At 43.5% G+C, this 27,072-nt stretch overlaps 1 protein-coding gene across 2 annotated transcripts in view; it reads right to left on the reverse strand.

Moving 5' to 3' along the window:
• LRP2 (LDL receptor related protein 2) overlaps positions 1 to 26,463 on the reverse strand; it is a 149,874-nt gene extending 123,411 nt beyond the window's left edge. Inside the window, exon 1 of one of the 2 annotated variants that reach the window (XM_053409052.1) lies at positions 26,060 to 26,463. In XM_053409052.1, the coding sequence (XP_053265027.1) occupies positions 26,060 to 26,429 (370 nt within the window). In that variant the 5' untranslated portion in view covers positions 26,430 to 26,463. The remainder of the gene's footprint in view (positions 1 to 26,059) is intronic. The other variant, XM_053409062.1, reaches the window with a different exon arrangement.
• Positions 26,464 to 27,072: the final 609 nt, after the last annotated feature.

The following is a 27,072-nucleotide window of genomic DNA, read 5'->3' on the forward strand; positions in this document are numbered from 1 at the left end:
GTCCAGTCCAGATCAGGGGATGGGGTACGCCCATGCCAGTCATTTGCACTGGGGAGGAAAGCTCAGTATCAAATCCCTTCCATAGCTCAAAGGCAATTGCTTACTATGTTTGTAAACCATGCTATTTCTACTCCCCCACCCCGTTCCCCCAGTTTAATACAGTCATAAAAGGCCTATAGATTCATGGCTATTAATTCCTCTGCATAAACCCCAGAATTTAAGAAATTCAGAGCTCTAATCTGCTGAAACTAAGCAGGAAAGCTTTTTGTCTTCAAAGGAAATAAAGTTTAAAGTCTCCTGCGGGCATGAAGTTCAAAAGAGCCACATGGTAAATGAATTAAAAGAAATTCATAAGCCTCACGTGCTACTTTCAATTAGCATTTCTAAACGCTGCTATAAATGAAAATAGTCTGCTAAAAATACAATTTATTTCTCACTATGGTTTTTTTTAAAAAAAATGTTTACTTAATATTCATCTTCAGATGCAATACTGGTTTAGTTAGGAACAAATTAGCCAGTTTTACAAAGGTTACCACCAATTCTGATAGAATTATAAAAGCAAATCACTGTAGCTAGATCTCCCACAATGACAAGCTAGGTCTGCAGTAGTTTACTGTGAGTGATCTACATGCTGGTACATGCTGTCCCATCATTCCTGGCAGGTGTGGCTGACAGGGAGGGGCAGCACTGTGGATCTGGCTTCCCAGCTGTGCTGCCACAACAACATACCAGGATGGTGTGAGGGCTGGTTAGGTCAGCAGCAAGATACACAGTTCTGGCACATCAGAAAAGCCAATTCAGCACTTCCACTGGTGCACCTGAACTGCTCCCATGTTGCCATCCACCATCCCTGCTCCCCTCCCAGCCCAGAACATAGCAGTGACATCAGTGCTGGAGGTCCAGGTCTTCAGTGGCACCCCTCCCCCAGCAACTCATGACTCCTACTTCCATTTCTCCCACAGCACAAGCGGGAGAACATGGCTTCCTAGGACATCCAAACGAAGGATCACGGGCTGTTTCTCCCAACAAGGCAGGATTCACAAGCCAACAACAAACCCTAGTTTATGGCTAGCTAGCAATCCACTGGGGGGAAAAACCACAATCTCAGGTTCTGATGTCATGGGAAGCCAGTGGTAACTGCGGCTTCATATGTGGTTTCTCCTGCCCATACCAGGAGAGGAGCAAAGCAGGACAGATTGGGCGACACACATTAGCATAATGTTTGCTCCCAATAAAAACCATGATAAGCCAACAGACTTGGCTTATCGCCATATATGAACACCAAGCCTCTTCTACTACCATGCAATTGCTGTTGCAAATCTTCCTCGAACATTAAAACAACCAAAAGCTCACCATTAGCCCAACTTCATATGTTATTAGATGCTTGTGTAAAATTACCATGTACAGTAGTGCAAGACTGATTTGCAGAGAGGTGTGGCAACAGTGACTATGCCAAGCTGCAAGTACATATGTTGTATGATCCTATGCATGTTTACCTGGAAGTAAGTCCCACTGTGTCCAGCGGAGCTTCCTACCTTTTAAGTGTAATTGTTTTGCAATTACATTTTATTAAGTTTCAACACATACAGTCAAAACACAATTTCGTCTTTTATTTTTGTCAACTTCCCACCTCTTTTTCTACAAAGTTGTTGCTTATCTCCTTCTGCTTCACCCTATTTTCTATCTATCAAATCATAACCAAAGTATTATAATCTAATTATCTACCCAGGTATATTTTTAACAGAAGCCCGAGTGTGGAAGACACATTCCGCTAAGAATTATACAAAGGGGAAATGAGTTTTTAAAGATCGGCATCAATGATCTCCTGAGGCCTGAAGGAAGTATTTCTTCCGGATATATATGTAACAAATGGCCTCAGATTTGTTTCCCATTGAAAGGGCTGATACATGTTCTAATGCCACAAAGTTTACATTACTTAGTCCTGAAACTATACTGCAACATTTCAACATTTCTAGAAACGCAGAGCCAGATCTTTACCATTCCAGCAGATGAACTGGAGATGACGGGCTATATAAAATTTCCTACCTGCCTCAACATCACATAAAATAACCTGTTGTTTAAATCAGCCTTGATAATAACTAACTAAATGGTTCGTATAAAGATGGTCCCTATGATGGTGTTGCTGTTGCTGCAATAACTAGATAACATTAAGAAGCATACGCTGTGAAAATCATACACCACTAAACATTTAGTTTTTCCGAAGTATCACTGAGTTGGAACAATGTTCTACCAAATGCAAACCGTGGAACAGATCCTTGCAGGGAGGGACCAAACCAAAGTGTGGGGCTGCATCCTGAAGCAAGGAGAGTCTTCCTCCCCAATCGGCCAAAATCTGGATGGATTGAATGTCTTCTGTGAGAAAGCTCTCACCCATTCACAGATGTGTAGGGCCTGTAGCAGCAGGAGTGGCAGGGTAGGCTCACTGTCCCGACACTTTGTTGTTGCAGTTTACCTAAACAGGGCTAGGGTGGTGGTAAGGTTGGAGCTGTGCAGGTTGGTGTTGCCTCTGCCCAGACAGGGGGCTGCATTCCCCTTGGAGCACCCACAAAGGCATGACATCACCACCACCCCAATCTAATCAAGTCCTGTTCATGTAAGCTGCAGTGACAAAGGTATTGGGACAACAGCTCCACTCAACGACTATGCAGTGGTACCTCAGGTTACATACGCTTCAGGTTACAGACTCCGCTAACCCAGAAATATTACCTTGGATTAAGAACTTTGCTTCAGGATGAGAACAGAAATCGTGCAGCGGCGGCACAGCAGCAGCAGGAGGCCCCATTAGCTAAAGTGGTGCTTCAGGTTAAGAACAGTTTCAGGTTAAGAACAGACCTCCGGAACAAACTAAGTACTTAACCCGAGGTACCACTGTATTCTTATCATCCCAAGCTGATTTTGGAAGAAGCAAGGGAAAGCTGATATTTTTTCGCAATGTTCCCCATATCTATTTGTGCAGACACACACATGTGTGAGTCCTGCCACATTCTGTCCCTGCCCTGCTGACCGAGTTCCTTGAATTAGTAGCGCCTGCTGGAATGAGCCTGGGGGTCCTGGTTCTTTGATAGGTTGTGAATTGTATTAAACAAGTGAAAGCTTATTCTGACTAGCCCAATATCCTGACAGCAAACCATATTTTTCAAGAATGGGAGAAGCCTAGCTCCTGATCACTAGGAGGTATCCCAAACATTTTTGTAAGAACATGGTTCCAACAGTGCCCCAGAATTACAACTGAGCAAGGTGAGAGAATCAGTGCTACAGTTCCAGAAAGTGCTGAATACAGTGCAAGTGTTCAGACAATTTCACCAGATATCAACTGGATATTTTTTTTTAAGCACCCAAACCTTGGAGCAACTCATTTCCATCCGAAAAGAACCAAGGTGTATTGAAGACATGCACAACACAATGTATGCTTTCAAAAATAAGGCCCATACTGAGAGAAAGGGCTGGATTCCATTGTTAAATACTTCCCAGACTACTGAAAAATGTCATGGATCCACACCTCCTCACCAACTGAGAAATCCACAAAATCTTCTTAAATGTGAATCATCATCATCATAATATAATAATTTATTATTTGTACCCCACCCATCTGGCTAGGTTTCCCCAGCCATTCTGGGCGGCTTCCAACAAAGATTAAAAATACGTTTAAATGTCACACATTAAAAACTTCCCTGAACAGGGCTGCCTTCAGATGTCTTCTAAATGTCAGGTAGTTGTTTATCTCTTTGACATCTGATGGGAGGGCGCCACTACCGAGAAGGTCCTTTGCCTGGTTCCCTGTAGCTTTGCTTCTCGCAGTGAGGGAACCGCCAGAATGCCCTCAGCGCTGGACCTCAGCGTCTGGGCAGAACTTAAGTTAGACAAATAGTTCAACTGGCTCAGAACTATCTATACTGCAGCTTGCCAATGTGGCTCCCTCCACTACAACTCTTATCAGCCCCAGCCAGCATTGCCAACAGTCAGAGATGATGGGTTTTGTAATCTAATAATATGTGGAGGGCTTAATGTTGGCTAACCCTGGTCTATATGCTGGCCGATAGTTGCTCAAATATGGACAGTGCCTATACTTCACTGTTATTGGCAAGTGATGCAAGTGCTTCAGAGAAATAAGGAAAGAAACGGATATATTTGAGGACAAAAGGACCTTCAATCTGCAGGACAGAATTCAACTGAACAAAACCCCATGCTATACAGGTGAAACTCAAAAAATTAGAATATCGTGGAAAAGTTCGTTTATTTCCGTAATCCAACTTGAAAGGTGAAACTAATATATGAGATTGACTCGTGACATGCAAAGCAAGATATGTCAAGCCTTGATTCATTATCATTGCGATGATCATGGCGTACAGCTTATGAAAACCTCAAATTAACAATCTCAGAAAATTAGAATATTCAATGAAATCAGCAAAACAAGGATTGCAAATCGAGCAAGATTGGACCTCTGAGAAGTAGAAGCACATCTCACTTTGCATGTCATGAGTCAATCTCATACATTAGTTTCACCTTTGAAGCCGAATTACTGAAATAAACGAACTTTTCCACAATATTCTAATTTTTCAAGTTTCACCTGTATCTGGAGAAAAGAACCAACCAAGTCCCAGTGCAAAGGTACAAGTGGAAAGGCAACACACCATCTGTTCTCCCCAGTCTAGAGCCCCCTTGTGACGTACAGTAGGAAAGACTGACGGGAGGTTAGCAAAGACCTCGCTCCCATGTGGCTGAAAGGATTGGTCCCACTGGTCTACCTCCATTGTCATCTGTGGCAGAAACACTTTTCAACTGCCCACATATTCAGACAGTGTGGGGAAGGACTCTCCTCACCTACTAATGTAGGCGAATGGACCGCCCCAATACAAGGAGTGGCCCTGATTGAGCCAGTATCCCTCCTGATTGAGAAAACCAGCGCTATTTTTCTAGAAAAAGAGGTGCCAGAACTCACCATGAACGCCACCCTTGATCTCTCAGAATGGCAATGGCACCCAACCTGAGAAGTGCCAAAACTGAGTTCCAGCTGAAAAGAAGCCCTGGCTTTAGGATACCTGGGTATGGCTAAAGTATCTCACCAGGGGCTAGTACCAAGTTTGCTGAGGAGTTTTATATTGAAGGACAACACTCAATTGTTACCCCACAGATCCCTCCTTGTGTTCACCTGCCTCTTTCACCTCATACAGGAGGAAGAGAAGGGGCATGGGGCTCAGAATACTGCTAGCACAGAAATGTGCCCTCTGCATGCAGCCTACAGCACAATGACAAAATTCAGAGATACAAGTGGAACAAGGGTAGGGTATGCTGGAGCTTGTTTCACCAGCAGATCACAGAGACTTGGCTCAACATCCTGCACACAATAGCCTTCAAAAGTCCCAACTGTCAACCCAGGGACTTTGGAGCTATGTTCAACAGCGTGGAGATTCTCCCAAAGCTTAGCTAGTTGTTATTTATTTGTAGACGTGCTGCCATCAAACAACTATACTTGTCTTTGTTGTTACTAGTTCAAACAAAACAAGGATGGGAAATAGTCCAAGCAATGCTGAAACTTTGATGGCCTCAAAGACAGAACAGAGGTGGGATAAAATTCTTCCTGAAGAAACACAGTGTGATCTTGAGCGTTACTCATTATCAACATGTCCACCTCCTCTCTTGCAAAAAAAAAAATTCCTATGTGCCTACCTTCGGAAGCCTTTGACAGATAAAGCAAAATGTCCTGAAATCAGCCCAATCCATACTTCTCAAAACCCAAGATTAATCACTAACACATAAGCACAGAGGAAATGAAAAGAATCTGTCTCTTTGGTGCCCTCACACATGGTCAGGAGAAGAAGGGAGTTCCAACTGTGGAACCAGACATATATTTAAAGTGCACCCTGTCGCTAACTTGAAAGGAAGAGGCAAAACCTGAATAGCTAACAAAGAAAGCCATTCACACTCATGAGGCTAGAAGCACTGTTGCTAATTTCAGACAAGTGTGTTGTTCCATTCACTTCTAAGGGCAATAGTTTTAAAAACTATTATGCTTCACAATGACACAAAAAAAATGATACATGAATAGGCCTTTATGGAAGCCAATACATAATGCCCAGAAAAAAATATACAGTGGTATTCATAAGCACAGTCTGTTGTGGTTTCAAATATCTCAACTAGATTATTTTATTGTCACGCTGAGATGCAACCCGTTGAAAGCAACCATGTGAATCTTCAAACTGAAATGAAATTCTACAAAACTAGGGAAGTTTTACAAAAAGGTTGTGCATCTCAGCTAACATTGTTTCACCCATCAGTCTGTTAAATTTATCTGAACCAATTCACTGATGATCAGAGTGGCAGAAGTTATCAATCCTTCCCAAGTGGTTACCACTTCTCTCCCACAGGAAGTACTCAGTTACCGTTAAAATGTGTGTGTTAATTTGTTTAGATTATGCAGGTATTAAGTATTTTACTGCCTAGCGCTAACAAAAATACTGAAACAATTCCAAAAGCACACACACACACAGGGGAGGGGGGAGAGGAAGAGGAGACTTTGAGCTGAGATCGAGACATTTGTCATCCCAGACATTAAGGTTGGTTTCAAATGTCACATTTAACTTATGGCCCTCTCTTAACGCCTACCAATTAATCATTTTTTATACTTTCATTAGGCATCCTAGAAAATATCAGAGCTCCTCTGCTGCACTTCCTGCTTGCCATACTGACGGCAGGACTCCAACATTCAGTGCAGCAAAATTTTGCCTTACCTAAAATGATCGTTAATTACAATTCGCATCAAATATTATCACTAAGTATTCACACCAATCTGCCAATAATAGCTTGGTAAATATGTTTGTACTATTGTATCCACATGAATCTCTTAAGACATTTGAACTGTCAAAATGCATTCATCTGTTGTTTAGTACTCTTGAGTGGGAGTGGATAAGAGAGATCCAGTCGCCGGTGCACCTTGGGATCACCACCCATGTATTGTGGAGAGCAGGTGATTTGACACCTCCTCCTGCTTTTGCAAACCTGCCCCCCCCCCACGTCCTTCATCAATCAACATACATAGCTGGTAGGTTGTGTTCAGTTTGGCAGGTTGCAACTTTTGAAGGTCTGATATAAATCAATACTACAGAATAAAAAATGGCTGACTGCATTTCAACAAATAGTACGGCAGCTGCCAAAGGTTTCCAGTGAATACCACAACTGTTAATCTGAAGAAGGATCTGCTTCCAACCTTCCAACAATTTTGACTTCACCCCCAAAGGCGCAAATCCTCCATTGTCTCCAGAGACGGAGGGATGCCAGCAGCAACTCTGCAAAGCACGGAGTGTTGTTGTTTTGCCACCCTGGTGAATACATACAGAGTGCTGCACATCTCTCCCAAGGCAGTTTTTGGCAGTACAAAACATGTACAAGGTTGCTATATGTAAAACAGGCAGAGCAACCCAAACCTCCAATCCACTGTAGTTGGCAAGAAAGACCCCCCCCCCTGGAAAGAAGCACCCCAATGTTTCCAAACAGTGGGTGGGCAGAAACTGGTGCTGGCAGCATCCCTGCCAACTGCACCCCCTGTACCGGGGGGGGGGCACAGCCAGCAAACAACGCGCTGGATCCTGAGCCATCTCTGCAGTTGTCATGTGTAGGGTACAGTTCAGACCTCTTCACTACGCCAGCCTAGGAGCTAGCGCAGCAAAGGGACATTTTTTCTCTCTCCCCTCCCCCAGAGGCGTACCAAGGGTACCTTGCGCACTTGGCAGGGAGCTGTATTACCCAGCCGCCACCCCAAAAAATTACTTTACCACACAGCTTTGTGATATGGTGCAAGAAGGATGGGAAGCTCCTCCCACATTTGATCTTGCCACGACAACGATGGCACGTTGCAACACACATACACGTCACACACTCTATAGTCCAATAGGCGATTTTGGGGAGAGCAGGTCTGCACCCCTGGCAGGGGCTGCTTTCACCAACCCCTAGATACGCCTCTGCCACTTCCATGCCTTCCAGCCTGGTCAGCACAAGCAACAGATCTGTGGCCCCGAGACTTTCAATATATTATTGTGAAATGCATGTATATTTAAGTGAAATGGATCTGATGTAGGCATATTGTCTTACCTTCGCACAAACTAAAGGTGTAAACCAATGTACTTAATCAAAGCTGTCAAGCAGCTTGTTTTCTTAGCATTTTGCTAGTAAAGACATTGTTATGTTCTAAGCTTGGATCCTAGAACAATAGGCAAGTAGGATCCTTGAATGCAGCAAATGATTGGCTTGCAGGAAAAGACCAATCAGGCTCCAGGAGTAAGTTAATCAGCCTATTAGGAGTGATTGGCCTGCAGGAAAAGACCAATCAGGCTCCAAGAGGGAAGCAGAATCAGCCAATCAGATGGGACTCATTGTGTAAATAATGTATATAAAAGCTTGAGGTTTGGGGGGCAATTCAACCAGTGTTTTACAAGCTGCAATAAAGAGTATGAAATCACTACAGGACTCCGAGTATATTTCAGACATACCCCGACACTTCTATATCATTTTTTACAGATACAGAACAACGCTAATCCTTCAGTCTCTTGTAAGAACTGGGAAACCAATAAAACATCAAAAGGGCCATGGTAAGTCAAACGAAAGGACAGCCACTTACTTTGGCATCTACAAGTTGAGTTCTTGAAACAATACAGAATCACAGAATTGTAGAGCTGCAAGCAACCCCAGAGGCCAAACCAGTCCACCCCCCTGCGATGCAGGAATCTCAACTAAAGAGTATCCAGGACAGGTGGCCCATCCAACCTCAGCTTAATATGAAAGAACTATGCTGGGCTCAAGGTGCAAAAAGGATTTGATTTCAAAAGATTTTCCAAAAATGGTAAAACTATTGAAAGGTTTGTGTACTAATTGCTCCTAGCTTTTGAGTCTGATATATTGACTGTCCTCTGGGCAATTTAGCTTCAACAATACTAACATCCAATCCATATTACTGAGATGGGAAGACCCCGTTCCGTCTCCCGTTTCAGAACCACAACTAGCAATGCAGCTGCTAGCGTTAGCTGGCGCAAAGTCCTGGAACAGTGCAGTTCCTGAATCCTAAGCCAAACCATTTGCTAGAGAGGGGCTTGATCTGAACCCTTCAGTTGCACTAACCAGATGTTGGCACAGCCAAACCAGACAAGAACCACCATTTCCATCCTGTCAACCGCGTTAAGTTGGCAGGACTTTTGAGGGCAGTGGTGGTTCCACCACTCTGAACAACTCCTGGGCCGTTAGGGTTGCTATGCCCCTAAAATAAACACCTGAAAAAGTGAAATGAAGTGAAAAGGTGAACTCAATTGTTCAAGCAGAATTTGATCTTACTAGGAAACCTGAGAAACACCATCAACACATCAAAAGGAATAGACTTTAATTTTAAGATAATTTAATGTGTTGGCTGTTCATGCTCCAATTAACTCTGGCTACAATCCCATGCACATCTACCTGTGAGTAAACCCCACTGAATACAGTGAGACTTATTTCCGAGTAAGCATGCACAGAATTGCAGTCATGCTGCGATACAACACACTGAACAAAGCTTGCATGGCCATAACCAGATAAAAAAAAAATGAGCCACAAAATCCCTGACCCAGACCTTTTAAATATGAATACCACACGTTTTCATGCACATATTGTGAATGTTAATATTGTGTGCTTTATAATTGTTTTATACTTGCAAATAGCTTAGAAACCATCTTGACAATTATGGGGGATATAAAGTGATAGTAACGTTTTCTCTCAAACATATGTCAAAAGTGGCCAGACAGGTGCAGTCAACCACAATGAAGAATGTTCAACAATGTCTGAAATTCTTTGCAGTAGAGAGAACAGTCTTCTTCTCTCTTTGGTGGTCAAGATAGATGAGAACATTCCAGTGCTCTTTAAAAGGAATGAGGCCAGTGATCACCTGCCTTGAACGGATTCCCATGACAGGACTGTAAGACTTACTTGATATTTTATAATTCAGGTAACCCAGGCTGCTTCATGATGGAGTTAAAAGTGGGGAGAAAACACTGAGTGCCAGTGATGGCTATCTGCTTTAAATGTGGCTTATGATATAGTCAGTACAGTGGTACCTCGGGTTACATACGCTTCAGGTTACATACGCTTCAGGTTACAGACTCCACTAACCCAGAAATAGTACCTCGGGTTAAGAATTTTGCTTCAGGATGAGAACAGAAATTGCGCAGCGGCAGCGGGAGGCCCCATTAGCTAAAGTGGTGCTTCTGGTTAAGAACAGTTTCAGGTTAACTGTTTCAGGTTAATGGAAAGGATATGATTCAAGCTCCTGCAGATGAACAGGGAAGTGTTGTTGCTGATACAAAAATCCTTATAGCCAAACAGGAGAAAGAGTCTGAGTCATTTGAGATGCCATTTAAAGAATATGAGAAAGAAGGAGGCGCTGGGATGTTGCAGATGGCTAAAGAGAGCCAGAGGCCTGTTAAGTTGGAAACAATTGAAAATAAGAACATGACAATGAAAGTTTGGCTGGAAGTGAAGAATGGAATCTGGAGAGATCTCATCTTATGGGGATCTGAAGACATATGGAATATAAATATGGACAGTACAGAGTTTGGAGCCTTTGGGACATTTGAACTTATGAGAAGCAAGAAACAAGATTTTGGCTCCATTGTTAAATATGGAGGTCTGGCTGGAAGAAATATGGATTTTACTGGAACAGAGCCTCTTCGAGATTCGGAATTTAAAATAAAGGACTATCAAGAAAACCGGCAGAGAGAAATTGAGAGAGGGTTAAGTGCCTCGGATGTGAGATCGCCAGGCTGATTTTGGATGGACTGATGGACTTTGGTTGGGGATCGAAACCGGGAAAGGGGGTGGGAGGGCTTCAGGAATTTAAAGGGTGTAAAAATATGATTCTGTTTTAATTAAGTTGGCTTTTGCCACTAACATAAAAATGGGGAATTTGGGGAGAGATTTGGGGCCGACCTTAGCAAAAGATTATCAAAATAAGTGTTTCGTGTATAAAGATTGGGATTTTTAAGTTTAAATAGGTTAATTAAATTGATGGAGGAATTTAGGGAAAGTATGTTAAGAATAAGTTTTGAAATATAAAGATAGAGGTTTAGAAGTTAAAATTTGTTTAAGATAATTGAATTAGAGGAAATAAGGTAAAGTGGGGGGGATAAAAATTGCTGAGCTAAAAATTGGAATTGGAATACAAGAAGGGCAGGTGTGGGGAAGTCAAGGAAATTGGGTATGGAATGTAATTATGGTAAACTTTTTAAACTGCTGTTTCTCTTTTTCTCTTCTTTTTTCTTTTTTTCTTTTTCTCCTTTCTGTTTTCCTTTGTATTCTTTTTTGAAAATTTTAATAAACATAATTAAAAAAAAAAAAAGAACAGTTTCAGGTTAAGAACAGACCTCCAGAACGAATTAAGTACTTAACCCGAGGTACCACTGTAAAGTCAACGCAGAACCTAAGCAAAGTTTTCTTTAGCTGCCAGTGTCATCTTGATCAACTGACTACAGCCAAACTGTTTTAGGCGTGACAGATATGAGCAGAGTGCTGAACCCGGAATTGACCTGAAAACGTCATCAAATATGTCCCTAAAAGGGTGGGGCAGGCGCAGAACAGAGTGTTTCAATTGCACGATTTCATGCAAGTGTGCAATGATTCGGAACACAAACACACACACCCTAATCTGGGGTTGCCTGTCTTGGCTTCCTAAGACTACTTGGCAATCTCAAAGCAGCTGTCTCTGGTTCACAAAACTGTAACTGTGTGCCTCACAGTAACAACTTCCAAGGAGGGGTGTTTTTAATCATCTTCAGAACATACAGGCAGCAACTGTTTTAGGTGCATGTGATATGGGCACGACTGCGCACACACACATTGCGCCAAACCCGGAAGCGACCCAAAAATGTCATAAAAAGGGGTGGAACAAGGCTGGGGCAGAACAGGGTCTTTGCAGGTTTTCTCAATTGTGTTTCAAATATGTGTGATTTCATTTAGACGTGTGGTGCCTTGCAATGTAACCCCCGCATAAATTGGGAGTTGCCTGTATTCCAAAGGACTTTAATCACTGTACCATTCTTTTGGTGCCTTTCACTGTCCTGAAATGGACAGTTCTGGATTCAGGATGAGAAAAAGAACAACAGAACCTTTCGTCCCTCATCTAAGCCAAACTTTCCTACAGGCACATAGTCCTGAGCTACTTTATTAAAGGTAAAGGTAAAGGGACCCCTGACCATTAGGTCCCATCATGGCCGACTCTGGCGTTGCGGCGCTCATCTCGCTTTATTGGCCGAGGGAGCTTCCGCGTCATGTGGCCAGCATGACTAAGCCGCTTCTGGCAAACGCCGTTTACCTTCCCGCCGGAGCGGTACCTATTTATCTACTTGCACTTTGACATGCTTTCGAACTGCTAGGTTGGTAGGAGCAGGGACCGAGCAACGGGAGCTCACCCCATTGCAGGGATTCGAACCGCCGACCTTCTGATCGGCAAGTCCTAGGCTCTGTGGTTTAACCCACAGCACCACCCGCGTCCCTGAGCTACTTAGTTAGGCTATACCAATTTATTCCAGATTTGATTGTGGCTTCGTGTACATAACTGGATTTTCGCTTTCTATAAAACAATGGGGTATCTCACATCCTCATGAGAGCCATGGGGGTAAAGCTCAGGTCAGGGTGCAAATGTCATTAAAAATGACATATTTAGGTTGAAATCCTATACTACACATTTTCATCAAGGAGATAACCTATGTATTCTTCATTGCCCCCACCCCAATATTCTGTAGTTTATTAAGAATCTTCTAAGTTTACAAGAAAATTGCAAGAAGTTTTGCTAAGTTTGGCAAAATATGAAAATTGTGGAGGTGATGACTATATGACAAAATCCTGTCCCTTCCCCACCCCCCACCCCGACACATGAAGAATTTATTTATTAAATGTATATCCTGTCTTCATTTAATTCAGGGCTGTGTAGGTTTGCCAAGAAGTCCTGTATCTGGGCACTGACCAGAGAAATGCCTAATTCGTTTTAACATGTATCTTTAGAACAGTATGGAACTACTCCAGCCATCCGAAAACTTACTGTAGTTACTTCTTAAATGACAAGAAATACAAGTTTCCTTTGGGTTAATCTTACATTCAGGTTGTGTCAGCTAAAGTAATGCAAATGATTCGGGGTCAAATTCTGAAAGGCTTTCCTTAGTCCACTGCATTTGGTAGAATTTTGCAGGAGTAAGCACTTTAAAAAGGAAAAAAAACTTAAGGGGGGGGAACCCATGAGCTAAAGGGCAGCAGGTTTAGCTCTTCATTATCTAAAAGAAAAATAAACAGGGTTGGTCTTTGATCTGCCAAAAACCTAACACCAAGAAGACAAATATGAGGGGAAAGCTCAGAACAATACTACTTCAGGTCACAAAGCCCAGAAGGAAAGGGAGAAAAGGGCTTTACTGGTATTGCTATTTGCTGTCTCCCCTCAAATGACTGTTCTAATTTCCTGTAGAACACATGGAAAGTAAATCTGGATTAAAGTGGAATTGTGTTACTCAAATTTCTAGTTAGCTCAATATATAAAAGAAGGGAAGTCTTTCATGGACCTGGAAGTGTTAAATAGATTGCACGTCTATCTTAGCTTAAGTCTCCTTAGATGCCCAGTACCTGTTTGTCTTCAGTTTTGCAGCTTAATAATTGGCTGTAACTCTAACCACTGGCAAAGTGGAATTTACCGTAAGTCTAACCAGGTGTCATCTAGTTACTGCTTTCAACGTGTAACTGAAATTGTCCTATTCTTGTCCTATTCTCCACTTTAAGTGATTACTTAGCAAATTCCTGATACGCTTCCCTGCTTGGGACATAGAAAAAGAGTAAATTATTAAAGAAAGATTAAGGGAAGTACAAAAACCGAGCACCATTTATTCAAAAATACATCACCGATAAAGATTCTCTAGTTAAATGATATTTAATTTGCTGTCAACCTATTAAAAGACTTGCAAACAGCTTCTTTATCTTCTTCTGGGAAAAACCCCCATAAAATTAGACAAATAGTTTATAACCTTTTGCTATACTTATTTTGAGTAAGAGTGAATCTGAACCACTATTCTTAACACCCACCAATGTTCTAAACAATTTAAAAAGAATTAAAGAGAAATCTAAACAATACTGACTATTAATGACAGAAATATTAGCCTAGTACTCGATACTCTTAAATAAAGCAAATACAAAATTGCTATCACTACAATGAGAGCAAATTGTAAAAATTACTACCTTTATTCAACACAAAATGGTAGTATTTATTAAAATTTTATGCTGCTTAATATAAAAAATTATCTAAGACATTTACATAAAAACTGTGAAAATACAACATTCAATCTAATTTCCTAAAAGCTGGGAAAAAGTAAAATGATGCATCACAACTAAAAGTTAGCAGGATACAAAACAATAAATTTAAACATTTAATATCCTTTATATCCTTTCCCCCGTGAGTTAGATCCTTCATCCTTGATCAAAATCAAATCTCCATTATAGACTTTCCACAAGACTACAGGACATAGCCCAGTGCATAGCAGTTTATCTGCCTCAAGGCTTACTAAAAGTCCTTTATAATATAATTTTTTCCTATACTAGAATGGAACAGCACAACTCCAGAGAACATAATGGGCTGGTTCAAACAGAACTGGAAACTATGGCTTCCTGCTATGTGAAAGAGTTGTAGATTCATGAATGCCCCCACACCAGAAGACGAAATTGGAAATCTACTCCCAATTTTATCAAACCATGACCAAGCCAGTATCAAACCACTGTTTTGGATTCCAGCTTGTTCACAAACCCATAGGTTAAGCAAACTATAGTTCAACTCATTTGGATGCAAGGAAGGGCTGTGAATAGTTTACAGCTGGAAGTGGTGGCTACTCATTCAGATTCAGATGTTCTATCATCTGAGTAAATACAAACCAGACAACCCTGGCTGTCTTGTTGTCTGTGGCATTGGCACTATCACAGTAAGGATTTTTAGTTACAGACTTAATTTACAAGCTGTGTGCTGCTATCCCTAGTTATTTACTGAGATAAGCATACCTGAGATAACAATAGCCCATTAACTATCTTCCACAGAATGCTATTCCAACAACCTTAGATGCCGAGGTTCTGTACACTAACATTCCCCACAAAGATGGGCTACAAACTAGGGATACTAGCCTTGATGCTGCCACAGCACATCTGGATAGCATGCTTTCCCACTGTGTCCTCACCCGCCATTATTTATGAGTAGGGTTATAGGGTTTTAAGTTAAATGCATTGCAGTTGGCACCAAACATGGTTCAACCATGCCAACAATTCATTTCCCAGTACCTCATGTTTACCGGAGATATGCTTGGCATCATCTAGACCAGCCTTTCTCAACCTGTGGGTCCCCAGATGTTGTTGAACTACAACTCCCATCACCCCTAGCTAGCAAGGGCAGAGGTCAGGGATGGTGGGAGTTGTAATCCAACAACATCTGGGGACCCACAGGTTGAGAACCGCTGATCTAGACCTATCATCTAGGTTCCACCAGAATTCAACCCATCCTCAACCTGAGCTTGGAACAATCCATTCAGCAAGTTAATTTTCCAAACACCATGATACAGTTATGAGGACAACCATCACCTAATACCATAAACTTACTAATCACCAGTGCTTTTCTTTTCAGAGGGTACTCAAGGGCACATCTTTATGTTGTGTGGCACTTACTGTAACGACTTCATGGTGAGTACTTGCACCTATTTTTCTAGGGGGTGGGGAGCGCTGCTAACCACCGTACATCAGCTTGTTTTCAACTAACTCAAATGTGCATCACACAATCCATCAACTACAGTCATGCTCTACAACACAACTACATTTGTTACAGCTCATCAGACAAGAGCTAGCGCTAGAACAACAACAGGGTGTCTTAAAACTGCAGTAGTCACCCAATTAAGTTAAGAATCAGATTGAGAAGCTCAGACTGGTGCTCAAGAGAAAACTATTATGTCAGGTCCAGAAGAGAAATTGACAAAACATTTCTTGTCAATCACAGGCCCCAGCCAAAATGTAACTACAACCCATTCAGAGTGATACTTCTCCTTCAAATGCCTTGGGGAGGAGACCAGCTCTCATTCACAGACTGGCCCCTATTCTAAAATGGCTACTCACCTACAACTATTTAACAAAGATGCAAACCCAGGAACTAAGCTCTGGAACAAACTCAGAGGCAGACTGTTCCCATCTTTATTCAGGTAACGCTATGACAATACATGGCAACATCTGCCATACTATCACGAGGTTCATTCACCTGCTCAACACCCAATGTGTTCACATATGCAATCGCCTGCCATGATGCCTACATAAATAAAACAAGCCAATGTTTCAACACAAGCTAATAAATGGGCACAATTCTGATATCAGAAATGACTTCATTAAGAGCTTCCGTCTTCCAGAAGGAGAATATTTCAGTCTCCCCTTAAAGGGCACTCTGCTGCTGACTTGAAAGTCAACATGGTTCAACAAGATGACTTTAAAGAGAGGCTCACATTCAAAACTGCTGAACGAGAATTTGTCAGGAAGTTCTAGCCTAGATGGATCATTCAAAATTATAGTTCACAACAGCTGTTGAATTAGGATAGCATAGCTAAATGTTTAACATTGCTGTTGGGAATGCCATTGTGAATGGGTCAGTCTGTTTTTTTATCTTGTATACCAGAAGTTGGCAGGTAGTATACTGAGATCTCTTGATAGCTTTCTGGGTAGATAATGTAGAAATTTCCGATTTCCAATTATTTAATATTAACAACACAAAAACTTTCCTGATTTGAGGGAGGGGGTGAGGAGTGGATTTTTGTGTGAGCCTTATAGGGTGGTGCTCAATTATCTTTTATGAGTAGGCCCACTGAAATTAATGGATTTGTGTTAGCCATGTTCATTCATTTCAATGGGTCTACTCTGAGTGTAACTGTTGCATGGGGTAGAGGGGAGGAGATGAGAAGATTCAGTAGCAAGGGAAGGACAAAGGTTCCACACACACACCAGTCCCTTACCTCCCTGGCACCTTCACTGAAGAGGACTCAGGGCTGGCAGTCTTGAATCTGAGATTTTTGTACTGTACTTACATTACTGTACTGTACTTACATTTTGTACTGTACTCTCTGGAAGAAGGCCCAGAGAGAGGAAAGGTAAAAGGCATCCTGTTCTTTTTCTCCCTTCTAAAACATCCCTGCATAGTACAAAGAGATTGGTTCTAAAGAACATACTTTCCCCACCACAGCCAATGCTTCCCCAAGACAATTTGTTAGGAGCCAAGGCTAATTTCCTCTTTTTTTACTACTACTGTACTACTTTCTCTCTCAATTGCCACCACAACATTCTGAGCATCCTGTAAACTCACAGGTCACGGGAACCTCTTAGAAAGTTTAACATTTTGTTTTCCTTTTAATTCACAAACTTACTTCTGTATACATATGTATCCTCCCTACTATTTTTTTTTGAATTTTTTTATTGATATTCCACTTGCAAAATATACAAACTTAGAATCATAGAATCATAGAATCATAGAGTTGGAAGAGACCACAAGGGCCATCGAGTCCAACCCCCTGCCAAGCAGGAAACACCATCAGAGCACTCCTGACATATGGTTGTCAAGCCTCTGCTTAAAGACCTCCAAAGAAGGAGACTCCACCACACTCCTTGGCAGCAAATTCCACTGTCCAACAGCTCTTACTGTCAGGAAGTTCTTCCTAATGTTTAGGTGGAATCTTCTTTCTTGTAGTTTGGATCCATTGCTCCGTGTCCGCTTCTCTGGAGCAGCAGAAAACAACCTTTCTCCCTCCTCTATGTGACATCCTTTTATATATTTGAACATGGCTATCATATCACCCCTTAACCTCCTCTTCTCCAGGCTAAACATGCCCAGCTCCCTTAGCCGTTCCTCATAAGGCATCGTTTCCAGGCCTTTGACCATTTTGGTTGCCCTCCTCTGGACACGTTCCAGTTTGTCAATGTCCTTCTTGAACTGTGGTGCCCAGAACTGGACACAGTACTCCAGGTGAGGTCTGACCAGAGCAGAATACAGTGGCACTATTACTTCCCTTGATCTAGATGCTATACTCCTATTGATGCAGCCCAGAATTGCATTGGCTTTTTTAGCTGCCGCGTCACACTGTTGGCTCATGTCAAGTTTGTGGTCAACCAAGACTCCTAGATCCTTTTCACATGTAGTGCTCTCAAGCCAGGTGTCACCCATCTTGTATTTGTGCCTCTCATTTTTTTTGCCCAAGTGCAATACTTTACATTTCTCCCTGTTAAAATTCATCTTGTTTGTTTTGGCCCAGTTCTCTAATCTGTCAAGGTCGTTTTGAAGTGTGTTCCTGTCCTCTGGGGTGTTAGCCACCCCTCCCAGTTTGGTGTCATCTGCAAATTTGATCAGGATGCCCTTGAGTCCATCATCCAAGTCGTTGATAAAGATGTTGAATAAGACCGGGCCCAAGACAGAACCCTGTGGCACCCCACTAGTCACTCTTCTCCAGGATGAAGAGGAACCATTGATGAGCACCCTTTGGGTTCGGTCAGTCAGCCAGTTACAAATCCACTGAGTGGTAGCATAGTCAAGACCGCATTTTACCAGCTTCTTTACAAGAATATCATGGGGCACCTTGTCAAATGCCTTGCTGAAATCAAGGTAGGCTACATCCACTGCGTTCCCTTCATCTACCAGGCTTGTAATTCTGTCAAAAAACGAGATCAGGTTAGTCTGACATGACTTATTTTTCAGAAATCCATGCTGACTATTGGTGATCACAGCATTCCTTTCCAGGTGCTCACAGACTGTTTGCTTAATGATCTGCTCCAGAATCTTCCCTGGTATTGATGTCAGACTGACTGGGCGGTAATTATTTGGGTCCTCTCTTTTCCCCTTTTTGAAAATAGGGACAACATTTGCCCTCCTCCAGTCTGCCGGGACTTCGCCTGTTCTCCAGGAATTCTCAAAGATGACTGCCAGTGGTTCTGAAATCACATCTGCCAGTTCTTTTAATACTCTTGGATGCAGTTCATCTGGCCCTGGAGACTTGAATACATCTAGACTAGCCAAGTATTCTTGTACTATCTCCTTAGTTATTCTGGGCTGTGTTTCCTCTGCTGAATCATTTGCTCCAAATTCTTCAGGTCGGGCATTGTTTTCTTTATCGGAGAAGACTGAGGCAAAGAAGGCATTGAGGAGTTCAGCCCTTTCTGTGTCCCCTGTTTGCATTTCACCATCTTCTCCTCTGAGTGACCCCACTGTTTCTTTGTTCTTCCTTTTGCTACGAACATACCCATAAAAGCCTTTTTTGTTGCTTTTAACCTCTCTAGCAAGCCTGAGTTCATTCTGTGCTTTAGCTTTTCTGACTTTGTGTCTACACGTGCTGGCTATTTGTTTGAATTCCTCTTTGGTGGTTTCCCCCCTTTTCCATTTTTTGTACACATCCTTTTTTAATCTTAACTCAGTTAAAAGTTCTTTAGATAGCCACCCTGGCTTCTTTAGGCACCTTCCATGTTTCCGTCTCATTGGTATTGCCTGAAGTTGTGCTTTTACTATCTCCCTCTTAACAAACTCCCAGCCATCATGAACTCCCTTTCCTTTTAGTATTACTGTCCATGGGATCTCACCCAGCACTTCCCTAAGTTTTATGAAGTCGGCTTTCTTAAAGTCGAGAAATTGAGTCCTAGTATGCTTGGCTGCTCCTTTCCGCTGTATAGTAAACTTCAGAAGAGCATGATCACTCGCGCCTAATGATCCTTCCACTTCTACCCCACTAACCAGGTCATCAACATTGGTTAGGACCAGATCTAAAATGGCTGTTCCTCTTGTAGCTTCTCCCACTTTCTGGACAATGAAGTTGTCTGCAAGGCCAGTGAGGAATCTGTTTGACCTTATGCTCTTGGCTGAGTTTGACATCCAACAAATATCCGGGTAATTGAAGTCCCCCATTACTACTATCTCCCTTCCTTTTGCATGCTTGGCCATCTGTTCCAGGAAGGCATCATCTATGTCCTCCGTCTATGTCCAACTTAAACTGCATAACAGCATGCAACCTACATGAGTGTAGGTAACATAAACAAAAGAAAAAATGAAATAAAAGTCTTACGTTTTATAAACTGGATCAAGAGAGAAAAGAGATGGAACAGTTACAATAACAGTTTATTTTAGTTACACGTATCTTAGACTGGCAAACACAGGTAAGTAACATTGTAAGGATGTCAGTGATTTGGTTTTACATATTTTTGTTTTCATCTTTGAATAACTGGCCAGAAACAGTCAAATTAACAAGGGGGGGGGGGGAGATAAAGTAAAGTATATACACCACACTACATTCATTGTAAAAAAAACTACAGGTCCTGCTCTGCCATATGTGTAATTCAGCTGAATGTTTTCCTGCTTTGCGTTATACAGAATGGTGTAATACCCAATACTTGGCATCTACACGACAAAAGCTTATATATGTTTATACTTCTCAGAGTCGAATTCTGCTCTTAACCATGAATAAGAGACAATTTTGGGACTAGATCTTCCGGACAGAATCCAGAAGGGATTTGCATTTAATTAGGAATTCCAGATTCTCACCATGGTTCCCACTTCTGAAAATGGAGCATTTTTCAGAGCATGTCATACCTAACTCATGCCTGGTTTAAAAAATGCCTTTAAGGAGGTCGGAGGTCAGATTCCAGGCGATGTCCACGGGGGTCTCGGACAATAGGTTCCCATATGACGGACTCTGCATATGTGGGCCAGCCACAGGTGGAAGACAGCATGCATTACTTGTTAATCTGCCTTTTTTATAGGGATTAAAGAGACTGATTTCGGAAACCTTTGTTAATTAGGCTTACTAAGGCAGAAATGGTTCCCTTTATTTTGAGCGACGCCAACAGATTTGTGACACATAAAAGTGGCGCTTTATGCTCCGGATGCAAGAAAGAATTGTAGAATCGTAGAGATGGACGGGACCATGAGGTTCACCTAGTCTAACCCCTTGAATGCAGGAATCTTTCACCCAACACAGGGCTCAAACCCATGACCCTGAGATTAAGAGTCTTAGGCTATACTGAATGAGGTATCCCGTGATCACACACACACAGACAGAATATTGCAGTAAGTTGCACTGAAGATTCAAAGGTCTAACAGAAGTTAAGTTAGGTACAGTATAACCTAGCAGGTGATACTTATGAACTCTGACTCCCTTGCTTTATGTAATTGATTGTACGCGGTATGTTATGGTTCACAGTTTGGCAATTTGTAATGTTATAGGTAAAGGTAAAGGGACCCCTTGACCGTGGCCGACTCTGGGGTTGCGGCGCTGATCTCGCTTTATAGGCCGAGGGAGTCGGCGTTTGTCCGCAGACAGCTTCTAGGTCATGTGGCCAGCATGACTAAGCAGCTTCTGGCGAACCAGACCAGCACACAGAAACGCCATTTACCTTCCCGCCGGAGTGGTACCTATTTATCTACTTGCACTTTGACGTGCTTTCGAACTGCTAGGTTGGCAGGAGCTGGGACCATGCAACGGGAGCTCATCCCGTTGTGGGGATTCGAACCGCCAACCTTCTGATCGGCAAGTCCTAGGCTCTGTGGTTTAACCCACAGCGCCACCCGCGTCCCATTTGTAATGTTATAGCCTTTGGTTAATAATAAATAATAATAATAGTAATAACAGCAACAACAACAACAATTTTATTATTTATGCCGCGCTCATCTGCATCTGTCTGGGTTTCCCCAGCCACTCTGGGCAGCTTACAACACATATAAAACAACAGAAAAACATCAAACATTAAAAACTTCCCTATACAGGGCTGCCTTCAGATGTGTTCCAAAAGTCGTGCAGTTGTTTATCTCTACATCATCTGACAGGAGGGCGTTCCGCAGGGTGGGTGCCACTGCCGAAAAGGCCCTCTCTGACTGGTTTCCTGTAACTTCACTTTTCACAGTGAGGGAACCGCCAGAAGACCCTCTTAAACTCATTGGTATATACTTGTGTAATTAATAAAATTGTGGTAGACTGCACAAAAAATGTCCCATTTCTTTTTTCTCTTTTGCCACTTGTAATTTTTGTGTTAGTTTTTCCAGCAGTGCTGCCTGCCATACAACATTATACTACTGCTCTGTGTTGTAGATTTCCAGGATCTGCCTATGGTTCCTTATTTGTGATTTGCTCCATGTCCTGACCATATAAATTGAGTAACGCCAAGCCAAGGGCCATAGGAATTATCTGTGCCATAATCAGTGATCTCTCTCCAAATATATGCTTCCAAAGTTTTTCTACTCTCTGGCACACTCCTGCCACAGGGCACTCTCATCCAAAGTAGAAAATGTTGGTGCATAGCTATACTAGGGCATCCGACACATGGGACAGCTATTTGGTTTTATATAGGATAGATGCCTAGGAGTTAAATACCATCCCGTGTACAATCTTGAAAGTTCTTTCCCTGGTTGTTGCTGAAAGGACTTAAAGGTACCCCTGCCCGTACGGGCCAGTCGTGTCCGACTCTAGGGTTGTGCGCCCATCTCACTTAAGAGGCCGGGGGCCAGCGCTGTCCGCAGACACTTCCGGGTCACATGGCCAGCGTGACAAGCTGCATCTGGCGAGCCAGCGCAGCACACGGAAACGCCGTTTACCTTCCCGCTAGTAAGCGGTCCCTATTTATCTACTTGCACCCGGGGGTGCTTTCGAACTGCTAGGTTGGCAGGCGCTGGGACCGAGCAACGGGAGCGCACCCCACCGCAGGGATTCGAACCGCCGACCTGACGATCGGCAAGTCCTAGGCGCTGAGGTGTTACCCACAGCGCCACCCGCGTCCCTCGCTGAAAGGACTTATATGATGCTTTTGGCCATAGTTTATTCTGTTCCTCTTCTTCTATGCCATTCCAGTTTGAATTCCCACCAACTTTTCAAAGTTTGTTGAGGACAGAATTGTGATTCTATAATTTATCTACATATAAATGAGATCAGACCCTTTATCATTGTGTTTTCTCCCATGACTATTTTCTCATATGCCGTTAATTGTCTAATAACTTTTTTAAAAAAATCTGCACATTTGTTAAGGAGGATCTTAATTGGTGCCCCAATAGCCATGAAATTTGAACATTCTCCAGTTGAGTTTATAACTCAAGTTACTGTCAGCGGCTGTCCTCCTTTGTAATATGCTTTTTTAAAAAATACAACTGTTTTTCTTTCCCCACAGCCACATTGTAAGATCTATACTAATTTTCAAAAAGCAGGTGGCAATGAAGTGAAATTAAAGGAGAAAGACCCAATGCTAAGACCTTTGCCCATTATATTCAAATTATAAATGTTGTATGCCAGTGGTTTTCAACCAGTGTGCTGTGACACCCTGGGGTGCCTTGAATGATGGTTGGGGTGCTGCGGGCAACACTGGCCTCTGTCCCTCTTTCCTTCCTTCCCTCCCTCCTCTGACACCCTCTCATGTCTCTGCCTCCCAAAGGCTTGCACAGCTATTTGTTGCAGCAGCCCTGGCTATAAGCTCCCCAGGCAAATGGTGCCTCTGGGGCTGGCCAGGGGGTGCTGGTTGCCAGGAACTGAGGCAGCCTCAGAGTAAGCAAGCAAGCAGGCGAGGGAGCCCAGCCAGCCAGTCCACCAGCCCTTGCCGTTGGGAATGGACAGACAAGTCCCAGGCCTCTGTGGGGCACTGTGAGGAGGCACCTCTCTTTGGCACAGGGGTGGGGGCAGCTCAGAGACCAGAGGTGGTATCTGTGGCTGCCCAGAGGGCTCCCAAGGAGAGGTGAGAGGAGAGGAGACTGAGGGAACACTCCCACAAGGGAAGATGTTTCTAAAAAGGGTGAGAGGCTGCCAGCTGTGCAGGCAAGGGGTGACAAAACTGATCCCCACAGGGGTACCGCAGAAATAATGTACAGTTGATCAAGGGAGCCATGGACTCAAAAAGGTTGAAAACCTCTGTTGTAAGCATTTCACGTTCATGTAAACATGAACAGATCCGTAAACCAATGTTTCCTATGTTCCTAGCTTACTCAGCAAACTTTGTGGTCAAGTAAGAATTTGAACCCAGGCCTCTGAAGGAGCATCTCCACCCGCACTCCAGCCCAGACACTAAAGTCCAGCTCCGAGGGCTTTCTGGTGGTTCCCTCACTGCAAGCAGTGAGGTTACAGGGAACCAGGCGGAGGGCCTTTTCGGTAGTGGTACCCGCCCTGTGGAACGCCCTCCCATCAGATGTCAAGTAAATAAACAAATATCTGACTTTTAGACGACATGTGAATGCAGCCCTGTTTAGGAAAGTTTTTAATGTTTGATGTTTTATCGTGTTTTTGATATTCTGTTGGGAGCCACCCAGAGTAGCTGGAGAATCCCAGCCAGATGGGTAGGGTATAAATAATAAATTACATTATTATTATTATTAATTATCATCATCATCATCATTGGTCTAAATCCAGCACTCTAACCACTACACCATACTGGCAATAAATATCACAGACTTACTACCCCCCGCCAATCACACATGCACATACCAAGAATGTTGCATTTGGTATAATATATTAACATGACTTAAACCTACAAAATGTGTCTCTGGGGCCTGATGTGATGCTCAGAGCCCAGAATTTTCCACACAAGTAAGGTTTGGGAATGAAAATGCCCTCTCAGCAGTGTTAGGGGGAGGGGGGGAGACCTGAAAATTCAAAGACATGCCAGCCCTTCCTTGGCTCCAGACATTAATGAAAATAATAACTGCAAGGGAATTAGCTTCCTGCCCATGTTGACCTTCTCAGTGGGACCTTTTGCAGGTATCTGCTCCCCCCCCCCCCGGAAAGAGGGTGCTGTTAGCAGCAGTTGCTGTATAATTACTTACTTGATTCCTTCTAAGGAGCTTAGGCTAAGAGTTGAGCAAAGAAAGCAGATTAACAGTTTGAATGCACCCACACAATCTACACACACACACTGGTGGCTGGAGGGGGCGGTCCCCAGGCCTACAGATGTGCCCCAAGAAATCTAGTCCTAATCCTGCTTCAACAATGGGGTTTTCATTAATTGTAGGGTAATTACGCTTTGCTTGTGCGGGAGGCCAGAGAGGGAGAGGGGCAGGGAGGAAGGGGCTGCCATTACAAGGTGGGAATGAGGCTGTGGGAGATAGAGCTCTTCCATCCTCAACAGTCAGATTAGTACCAGGGGATGAAGAGGAGGAGGAGGTGGTGGTGATGCGGCCAAAGGCTCTGCCAGTCACATGCTTCCCGGCGTTGCCTAGCAACAGCAAAGCTCAGAGAAAAAGTTCTCTCCTGCAACTTCAAATCTGCCAGGGAGAGCCTGACCGATGGGAAGGGGGCTTATTATTCTGCTTTGGACAAAAACAACAAACGTTCTTTGCTTTGCAAAAAGGAAACACACACACACAACCCCTCCAGCGTACAAAGTTGCACAAATTTCCTTCCAAGACATACATACATACATACATACATGTATGTATGTATGTATATCATTGCAACAAAAAATCGCGCGCGCGCACCGGTCCAAAGCCAACCCACTTCAAGACGACGGTAAGCGGATGCACCTTGCAGCAGCAAAAAAACAAAACCACCCTCACGGCACTCGTGCGCGCGCGATTTAGAGTTGCAATGAATCTATGCCCAAAATATATGTATTTAGAAATTGCAAAGCCAATCAACGGCCGTCCGCACGAGCGACTACCACCAGCTCGGCCCGCAACAGTTACAAAACTGTTGAGAGGATGAACTCGGGAGCACAAACGCGGGCTGGCTGAGCGCGCGCGGGGCAGGGGGCGGGTCCGGGTGCGAATTCGGAGCGCCTTCGAGCGAGCGCGTTTGTGAGAAAATCCCTCCCCGGCGATGGAAGAAGCTGGAGCCCGCTTCTTTGTCGCTTGTCAAGCGCGTCCACTGTTGGGAGGGAGAAAGTTATTCTCCATAGAGGACCCGCTAGGTGGAAAAAAACTAAAGGAGAGCAAGCCCCCTCCCCACCACCACCCTCAGTCCTCTGCCCCCTCCCTTAAAAAAAAACACTTAAAAGTTGTGGGGTTCCCCCTGGAGCTGCAAAGGCACGGAGGGGGGCTTACCTTGGCAGGCAGCTTGCAAGATGCATGCAGCGAGCAAGGCGAGCACTTGGCAGGCAGCGGCTGCTCCGCCGTCCAGGCGCCGTCGAGGTCCCATCTGCGCGGGGATGCTTGTAGGGAGCCCTCGCAGCCACGCAGCTGGCCGGGCTTGGCGAGGAAGGCGCGCTTCTGCAAGCACCTCTCGGGCTGCCCTCCCTCTGTCTGCCTGTCTGTCTGTCTCTCTCTCTCTCCCCGCCCGCCCTGTCTTTCCCGATCCCGCTAGTTGCAGAAGAAAGGCGCGCTCGTCAGCTGAGGCATCGCTTGGCCTCGACGCTCCCACCCTCTCCAGACATTGCATAAAGCTCTTTATACCCGCCGGCCCCGGAACTAGCATGAGGCATTTGCTCCAGGCCCGGGAAGCCCGGGCAGCGCTTGCCCCTCCCTTCAGTTGCACTTTGCAACCGGGGCGTGCGGAGATGCAACTTTGCAAGCGAAACTTCCAAGTCGCTTCCTGCAGGGTCCCTGGCCTTTGCAGCAGGAGCGGTGTGGGGCAAGGATCACGACCCAGCAATATTGAGCAAGCTTCAAGTGGGACTTTTTCGCGAGGAGCTGCTCCCCTCAAAGAAAGCTTGTCAAGGGTGGGGGGTGAAGGCAATATTTGGGGGGGGTCGTTTAAAATGGGAGAGTTTTCATTTCATTCCAGTCATCATCATAATTCCTTATACAACAGCTGCAATATTCTATTCGTGTTGACACATTAAATGATTTATAAAACAACAGGTGAGGATCTCAAACTATACCAGTAAGGTTTTGGAACACAGAAATAAAGAAAACCATCAATTCTCACATAATTCCAAATTATAGAATTTGATATTTGAATGATTGATTGTATTATAATTTGGTATTGTTATAATGAGGCTATTATTGGATTATAATTGAAAATTAATTTTAAAAATTATAAAAGAAATCTGAGAGTTTTCTTTTAAAAGTATGAAATGCTTTATAAATGGTTCCCAAGTGGCAGCTGGGCAGCTAGC

Source organism: Podarcis raffonei, chromosome 1 (genome assembly GCF_027172205.1).
Source record: "Podarcis raffonei isolate rPodRaf1 chromosome 1, rPodRaf1.pri, whole genome shotgun sequence".
NCBI classification, from domain to species: domain Eukaryota; kingdom Metazoa; phylum Chordata; class Lepidosauria; order Squamata; family Lacertidae; genus Podarcis; species Podarcis raffonei.